Source organism: Cebus imitator, unplaced genomic scaffold (assembly GCF_001604975.1).
Source record: "Cebus imitator isolate Cc_AM_T3 unplaced genomic scaffold, Cebus_imitator-1.0 Scaffold193, whole genome shotgun sequence".
NCBI lineage: Eukaryota > Metazoa > Chordata > Mammalia > Primates > Cebidae > Cebus > Cebus imitator.
In genome coordinates this window covers 1,379,864-1,388,567 of record NW_016107508.1, presented here as the reverse complement: position 1 = coordinate 1,388,567, position 8,704 = coordinate 1,379,864, and the positions used below count along the sequence as shown (strand labels likewise).

General features: G+C 36.4%; 1 protein-coding gene across 2 annotated transcripts in view; it reads left to right on the top strand.

Annotated features, from left to right (window-relative positions):
* The window catches only part of TRIP11 (thyroid hormone receptor interactor 11), a 72,827-nt gene that overhangs the window by 23,042 nt on the left and 41,081 nt on the right, over window positions 1-8,704 (top strand). For both annotated transcript variants that reach the window (XM_017546964.2, XM_017546963.1), the window contains exons 7-11: window positions 1-151; window positions 859-899; window positions 1,258-1,344; window positions 4,436-4,648; window positions 5,512-8,541. The exon at window positions 1-151 is cut by the window's left edge and continues 206 nt beyond it. In XM_017546964.2, coding sequence (XP_017402453.1) covers window positions 1-151; window positions 859-899; window positions 1,258-1,344; window positions 4,436-4,648; window positions 5,512-8,541 — 3,522 coding nt within the window. The remainder of the gene's footprint in view (window positions 152-858; window positions 900-1,257; window positions 1,345-4,435; window positions 4,649-5,511; window positions 8,542-8,704) is intronic.

Sequence of the window (8,704 nt, the reverse complement as noted above, 5' to 3'; positions counted from 1 at the left end):
ATAATGGAAGAATGTGAAAACTTGAAATTGGAATGTAGTAAATTGCAGCCTTCTGCCATGAAGCAAAGTGATACTGTGACAGAAAGGGAAAGACTTGTTGCACAGAGTGCATCAGTGGAAGAAGTGTTCAGACTACAGCAAGCACTGTCTGGTATACATGCTTGCTCTATTATACTATGTTGTAATCCTCTGCTTACTAGTTTTTCTTCCTCTCTGAATTGTAAGCTCTTTGATAGCAAGGGCTAAGTTTTTCCAGCTTTTTATCTAGTACCTGGCCTCATAGTAAATGCTAAATATTTCCTAAGTAAATGTCGAATCAATGATTTCAGCTGTGTTTTTTTGTGTGCCTCTTCTATTGATGATCTATCTATAATATCAGATTGTTTTTTTTTTTAATCAGCATTCGTGTCTAAATCACTTTAGATAATTGAGGTATTGTGGTATTGTGGTGGTATAAATATACATTTATTATTTTTAAATTATTTTCCTCCAATCTTAAACCATGTACTATTTCCTGCCTCTCAAACTAATCAATTAATTTTGAAACGTAGTTGTCGTTAGCATTTTTATCAAGGCAATAACTTATGACTCATCCACAATACAGTTTTCTTTCTTATACTTATCCACAGAATTGTATTTTAACGTGGTTTCTAATTGGCATTTACATTATGATTTATTTGATACAGACAAAAACAGAATTACAAAATTACAAATACGTGTTTCACTCAGAACAATAACTGCTTGCCAGTGGTGCTTAAATATACACTTTGTTTTAATTGGGTTGCATTTCTGAGTTTAATATTGAAGATAACTTACTCTAAATAATTTTAATTTCAAGTTCATTTGCTGTTTTTACAGATGCTGAAAATGAAATAATGAGACTGAGTAATTTAAACCAGGTAAATTAATTTTCACAAATGTTATGTGCGTAGAGACAGTGGAAGCAGATCCTTTACCAAAGTGAGAAATGCATGTTAATTTTCCTTAAGAGATTCAGAGAGTTGTTTTTCTAATAATTAGAAGTTATTTTGTAAATATATTTTTATATTTTTTCAAGCATGATAAGGAAATCTATAAGAGTGTTGAAAATGAATGGCTGGCTTCATTTTAGACACTCTTGTAAGTGTTGCATTCTTATAATTATTATATATCATTAAAGAAATACTGAATAGAAACACACAGTTGTATAGATTGCCTGCTTTTTTGAAAACCGGAAATTTCTTGTTACCTGAAAACACTGCTTTAATATTTTTGTAGGATAACACTCTTGCTGAAGACAATCTGAAACTTAAAATGCATATCGAAGTTTTAGAAAAAGAGAAGTCATTACTGAGTCAAGAAAAGGTGGGTGCTGTAAAAATGGGGCAGAATTAAAATAGTGTGTGTAAATGGACTGTAAAGTCCACAGCCAAGGGCCGGTTGATATCCAAATGGAATGTTTAGTGATTGAGCTCAAGTCCTGAGAATAGAGCTGATCTCATTGATGCATGTCAGGCTAGGTTGAAGTACCTGGGCAAAGTTCAGAGTATAAGTGGTTGGCTTTGAGTTTATATTTAGAAATAAGCTAGTAGGCACACAGAAACAAGCAGAAAAGACAGGTGGAAGTCCTGTTTTGGTTTCTGATGATGGCCTGAGAGCAGGAGCATACACAGGTAGGTCAGGAGGTCTGGAGTGGCATGCTATAATAACTGTATATACTGCTGTGTGCTTCAGAATGTGTTCATTGGAATAGACAGGACTTCTTGGTGGTGAGGGGTGCAGAGCGGCAGTTTCAGTGGTAGAAAGAAAGTGTTTTGTTTTTGAGATGGAGTTTCGCTCTTATTGCCCAGGCTGGAGTACAATGATGCAATCTTGGCTCACTGCAACCTCTGCCTCTGGGTTCAAGTGATTCTCCCACCTCAGCCTCCCAAGTAGCTGGGATTACAGGTGCCTGCCACCACACCTGGCTAATTTTGTATTTTTAGTAGAGATGGGGTTTCTTCATGTTGGTCAGGCTGGTCTCAAACTCCCAGCCTCAGGTGATCCATCTGCCTTGGCTTCCCAAAGTGCTGGGATTACAGGCATGAGCCACTGCACTCGGTGAAATAAGGCCTTTATAGGGGTACAGAGCGACCGTTTCAATGGTAGAAAGGTCGTCTTTATTATGTATGTTCATAGCAAGGAAGAAATAAGATTCTGAAAGGGAAAGGTATTTAGAAGTATTTTTATGTTTGTATCACTTTGGGGAAATTTCTTGGCTAAGGCAGGTCCTTAAATATAGGACAGTTATAAGGTAGTATTATTAAGTTAAAGGCCAGTATCTTAATTTAAATTCTTAATTTTAAAAACTGGTGCATATTTTCTGATATATGTGTTCAGAAAACATACATACTGAAAACCTTCAGACAGTATAGTGGAGTATCTTTCGCACCTTTATGGCTTGGCCTCCTTCCCAGGGACAGTCTCTGTTACCAATTTCTAGTGTTTTTTTGCAGACTCTGTCTATGCATGTATCATTGTATATATCAGTAGCGTTAAAAAGTACAAATGTTAGCATATTATAAATACCCTTTTTACATACCATATTTCCAACATCTTTCCACATTAGTATATATATAGTATTTCTCAAAGGGACTGCTATTGGCATTTAAGCAGGAAAATTCTTACTTGTGTGCACTACCCTGTGTATTGTGGGATTCTTGCTGCCTCTCTTTCTACCCACTACATGCCAGCAGTATCTCCCAGTCATTTAAAAAATTACTATATTATATGTATTTCTCTTTCCTATCTCTATTCCCATTGTATTCTGCTCTTCACCTGACTGGCCTAGTAGTACAGTTTGCAGACCTCTATGCACTTACCTGGTAGGGCCCGTAACCTTTTCATGATGTGTTTGGTTTCTGTAGCTAGTCCTAATCGCTGTTTCTCCTTTCTTTTGATGTTAAGTAGTCCATTGTAACTCTTCCTTGAATTGTATCTGCTTACTGATTAAGAATACCAAGTATCTATGAGGGCGAGCACTTAGGGAGGCCACGGCGGGATGATTGCTTGAGGCGAGGAGTTCGAGACCAACCTGGACAACATAGTGAGACACCATCTCTACAAAAAAAAAAAAAAAAAAACCTAAATAAATTTTTTTAAAAGTCCCTATGTGGCTGTGAGCTTTTAAGATCCACCTAAAGAAATTGTTTGTGGTTCTCCTAATTTGAACAGATAACTTTGGAAAGACTTAAGAGAATGCCGTCTTCATCTTTCAGCTGTAATTAGAATAAATTTTTGAATTAGAAGGAAATAAAAATTGTGATAGAGATGCTTGACTGTAGATTTTATTGGGTCTCTTTTGGTTTTTTCAGCCAACTCTCCATAGCAATGTTGGGTTTCTATTATATATTAGGGTGTTTATTTGAAGGAATTTGAGATTCTTATTTTTTTTAATTTTACTTTTTAGAGAGACAGAGTCTTGCTATGTTGCCCAGGTTAGTGCCGTGGCTGATCACGGCGTGATTATAGTGCACTACAGCCTTGAACTCCTTGACTCAAGTAATCCTGCCTCAGCCACCTAAGTAGCCTCCTGGGACTATAGGTACATGCCATCACGCCTGGTTCAAGACTCTTCTTTAAAGTAGATTCCATATAGGTTTGATTTTTTAAAATCTGTCAATGAAAGAAGACTTTAATATATAATTTTTTACAAACATCATAACTAGAGACTGAAATAATGTTGAAGCATAGAGAACTGCCCCACTTCTGAGATTTTGAAGAAAGCATTAAATACCAAGTAGTAGACTATAAAATGTATATATACTATCTTTAGGAATGTCAGGTGTGACAGGGGAATCTAGTCTGTGCTCAGAAAGTAAAGGAAGGAAGGAGGGTTATTTCTTGGGTCAAGAAAAAGTTCCATATTGTGACAGAACCATAAGTAATAAGGGAAATTAGTAAGAGAAAAGAAATGTTTCTAATTAGAGAGGCTAAACTTTTGGGTGAAGGAGCATTGCTTTTTTATGTTTTTATTTGGTTTGTGGCTGTTGATGACTGGATGTTAGAGAATGGAAGTAAGGAAGGCAGAAAGACCTGGGGACATTTTGAAAAGTTTGTTTGTATGGTAGGTGGGGCCACGGGATGGATAAAGGGAAGTCACAGTGGAGCAGGATGGGAGAGGCTTTCAAATGGGAACTTTTTTTATAAAGAAGTTGGCGCTAGAGGACAAACTTACAGTGATTACATCTTGTCTAGGGTTATAGAAATGTTTTGCTTGAAGCTACAAGAAAAATTGCGCATGAGGGAAGGATGTGGTTTGTTGAATTTCACATACCATTATTGAGGTATTGTTCAATACTATTTCCAATATAGAGCACTTAAAATAGATTCCCAAGTTTTGTTTCTATGTATGTTTTTAGTCTTTTGGTGTCTCTAATTAAAAGTATGTGTTGCTTTTTTCCCTTTATCATCTCAGGAAGATCTACAGATAGCACTTTTAAAATTGAACAACGAATACGAAGGAATTAAAAGTACAGCTACAAGAGACATAAGTTTGGATTCAGAATTACATGACTTAAGACTTCATTTGGAGGCAAAGGAACAAGAACTCAATCAGATTATTAGTGAAAAGGAAATACTGATAGCTGAGATAGAAGAATTGGACAGACAAAATCAAGAAGCTACAAAGGTAACACTTAAATACAGTGAGGCAGCACATTCTGTTAAGTAGTTAGTAACTTAAACACTGGATTGACATGCAGAAATGGGTGTGATTTAATTAATGGTTTAGTTCATAGATCTTGACAAACCTCTTTGGTAAAGTGCTAGGTAGTAAATATTGTTGGCCTTGTAGGCCATATAGTCCCAGTCTACTAAACTCTGTTGTTGTCATATCAGCAAGTGAGTGTGACCATGTTTCAGTAAAATTTTATTTACAAAACAGGCAGCATCTCTGAGTTGGCTCATGGCTATACTTCATTGACTCCTGCTCTGGTGTAGAGATAAAAATGAATAGCATATGCTATTTAACATCTTTGGTTTTAAATTCTTATCCCTAAAATGCTGGGGCTGGACACAGTGGCTCACGCCTGTAATCCCAGCACTTTGGGAGGCTGAGGCAGGTGGATCACCTGAGGTCAGGAGTTCGAGACCAGCCTGACCAACATGGAGAAACCCCATCTCTACTAAAAATACAAAATTAGCCAGGTGTGGTGGCACATGCCTGTAATCCCAGCTACTTGGGAGGCTGAGGCAGGAGAATTGCTTGAACCTGTGAAGTGGAGGTTGCAGTGAGTCGAGATTGGGCCACTGCACTGCAGCCTGGGCAACAAGAACAAAACTCCATCTCAAAAAAGAAAGAAAAGATAGATTTGCTGTAAAATAGTAGTAAGTACTTTTGTAGTGGGTGTTTTGATAGAAAAACAATGTTTTTAAGAAGGATTAGAAATATCTGAGGATTATTCTTCTATTATGTGTGAGATTTCATAAAATTTTTATTAAGTACTAACTCGATAAAATGTTGTAAAGTCACTATGCCAATTTTTCTTTCAGCATATGATTTTGATAAAAGATCAGCTATCAAAACAACAAAATGAAGGAGATAGCATCATCAGTAAACTGAAACAAGATCTAAATGAAGAAAAAAAGAGAGTTCATCAACTTGAAGATGATAAAATGGACATTACTAAAGAGTTAGATGTACAGAAAGAGAAGTTAATTCAAAGTGAAGTGGTGCTAAATGATTTACATTTAACTAAGCAGAAACTTGAGGACAAAGTAGAAAGTTTAGTAGATCAGCTAAATGAGTCACAAAAAAGTAATGTAAACATCCAGAAGGAGAATTTGGAACTTAAGGAGCATATTAGACAAAATGAGGATGAGCTTTCTAGAATAAGGAATGAGTTAACTCAGTCTCTAAATCAAGACTCTGGAAGTAATTTTAAGGATAATTTACTTAAAGAAAGAGAAGCTGAAGTTATACACTTAAAGCAAAGTCTTTCAGAATTAGAACAGCTCAATGAAAATTTAAAGAAAGTTGCTTTTGATGTCAAAATGGAAAATGAAAAGTTAGTTTTAGCATATGAAGATTTGATGCATCAGTTGGAAGAATCTATTGCTGATAACAAGCAGCTTTCTCTGGAAAAAAACACTATTGTGGAGACTCTAAAAATGGAAAAAGGAGAAATAGAAGCAGAATTGTGTCGGGCTGAAAAGAGGCTGCTGGAGGAAGCAAACAAGTATGAGAAAACCATTGAAGAACTGTCAAATGCACGTAACTTGAATGCCTCTGCCTTACAGGTGGAACATGAGCGTTTAATTAAACTCAATCAAAAGAAAGACATTGAAATAGCAGAACTCAAAAAGAATATTGAACGAATGGATATGGATCACAAAGAAACTAAGGACATTTTATCATCTAGTTTAGAAGAGCAGAAGCAGTTGACACAACTTATAAATGAGAAAGAAATTTTTATTGAAAAACTTGAAGAAAGAAGTTCAAAGCTGCAGGAGGAATTGGATAAATATTTGCAGGCCTTAAGAAAAAATGAGATTTTAAGACAGACTATAGAGGAAAAGGACAGAAGTCTTGGATCCATGAAAGAAGAAAATAATCATCTGCAAGAAGAACTGGAACGACTTAGGGAACAGCAGAGTCGAACTGCACCTATGGCTGATCCTAAGACCCTTGATAGTGTTACTGAACTAGAATCTGAAGTATCTCAACTGAACATGATCAAGGATCATCTTGAAGAGGAAATTAAACATCATCAAAAGATAATTGAAGATCAAAACCAGAGTAAGAGGCAACTACTTCAGTCGTTACAAGAGCAGAAGAAGGAAATGGATGAGTTCAGACACCAGCATGAGCAAATGAACGCCACACACACCCAGCTCTTTTTAGAGAAAGATGAGGAAATTAAGAGTTTGCAAAAAACAATCGAGCAGATCAAAACCCAGTTTCATGAAGAAAGACAGGACATTCAAACAGATAACTCTGATATTTTTCAGGAAACAAAAGTTCAGAGCCTTAATATAGAAAATGGAAGTGAAAAGCATGATTTATCTAAAGCTGAAACGGAAAGATTAGTGAAAGGAATAAAAGAGCGAGAACTGGAGATTAAACTTCTAAATGAAAAGAATATATCTTTAACTAAACAGATTGATCAGTTGTCCAAAGATGAAGTTGGTAAACTAACTGAGATTATTCAGCAGAAAGATTTGGAGATACAAGCTCTTCACGCTAGAATTTCTTCAACTTCCTATGCTCAAGATGTTGTTTACCTTCAACAGCAACTGCAGGCCTATGCTATGGAAAGAGAAAAGGTATTCGCTGTTTTGAATGAGAAGACTAGGGAAAATAGCCATCTAAAAACAGAATATCACAAAATGATGGATATAGTTGCTGCCAAAGAAGCAGCTCTCATCAAACTACAAGATGAAAATAAAAAATTGTCAGCTAGATTTGAAAGTAGTGGCCAAGATATGTTTAGAGAAACTATTCAGAATTTATCACGTATCATTCGAGAAAAAGACATTGAAATAGATGCACTAAGTCAGAAATGTCAGACTTTATTGGCAGTTTTACAAACATCCAGCACTGGTAATGAGGTTGGAGGTGTTAATAGTAATCAATTTGAAGAGCTTCTACAGGAGCGTGATAAGTTAAAACAGCAAGTAAAGAAAATGGAGGAATGGAAACAGCAGGTGATGACCACAGTACAAAACATGCAACACGAGTCCGCCCAGCTTCAGGAAGAACTTCACCAACTTCAGGCACAAGTTTTGGTTGACAGTGATAATAATTCTAAATTACAAGTGGACTATACTGGTCTGATCCAAAGTTATGAGCAGAATGAAACCAAACTCAAAAATTTTGGACAGGAATTAGCACAAGTTCAGCACAGCATTGGGCAGCTTTGCAATACCAAGGATCTTCTTTTAGGAAAACTTGATATTATTTCACCCCAGCTGTCTTCTACATCATTGCTGACTCCCCAATCAGCAGAATCTCTTAGAGCAGGTAAGTCTGATGTATTGAGTGAATCGCCTGAATTGCTTCAGCAAGAGATAGAAGAGCTAAGGAAATCACTACAGGAAAAAGATGCCACGATTAGAACTCTCCAGGAAAATAATCACAGATTGTCGGATTCGATTGCTGCCACCTCAGAGCTAGAAAAAAAAGAACACGAGCAAACTGATTCAGAAATTAAGCAGCTAAAGGAGAAACAAGATGTTTTGCAAAAGTTACTTAAGGAAAAAGACCTCTTAATCAAAGCCAAAAGTGATCAGTTACTTTCTTCCAATGAAAATTTCACTAACAAAGTAAATGAAAACGAACTTTTGAGGCAGGCGGTAACAAACCTGAAGGAGAGAATATTAATTCTAGAGATGGACATTGGCAAACTAAAAGGAGAAAACGAAAAAATAGTAGAAATATCCAGGGGAAAGGAAACAGAATATCAAGCGTTACAGGAGACTAACATGAAGTTTTCTATGATGCTGCGAGAAAAAGAGTTTGAGTGCCATTCCATGAAGGAGAAGGCTCTTGCTTTTGAACAGCTGTTGAAAGAGAAAGAACAGGTATGTCCTGGATGGAGTATTGTTGCAAGAGGCTGAGGTAGAGGAGACTTTTTTATTTATTTATTTATTTATTTATTTATTTATTTATTTTGAGACGGAGTTTCGCTCTTGTTACCCAGGCTGGAGTGCAATGGCCCGATCTCGGCTCACCGCAACCTCCGCC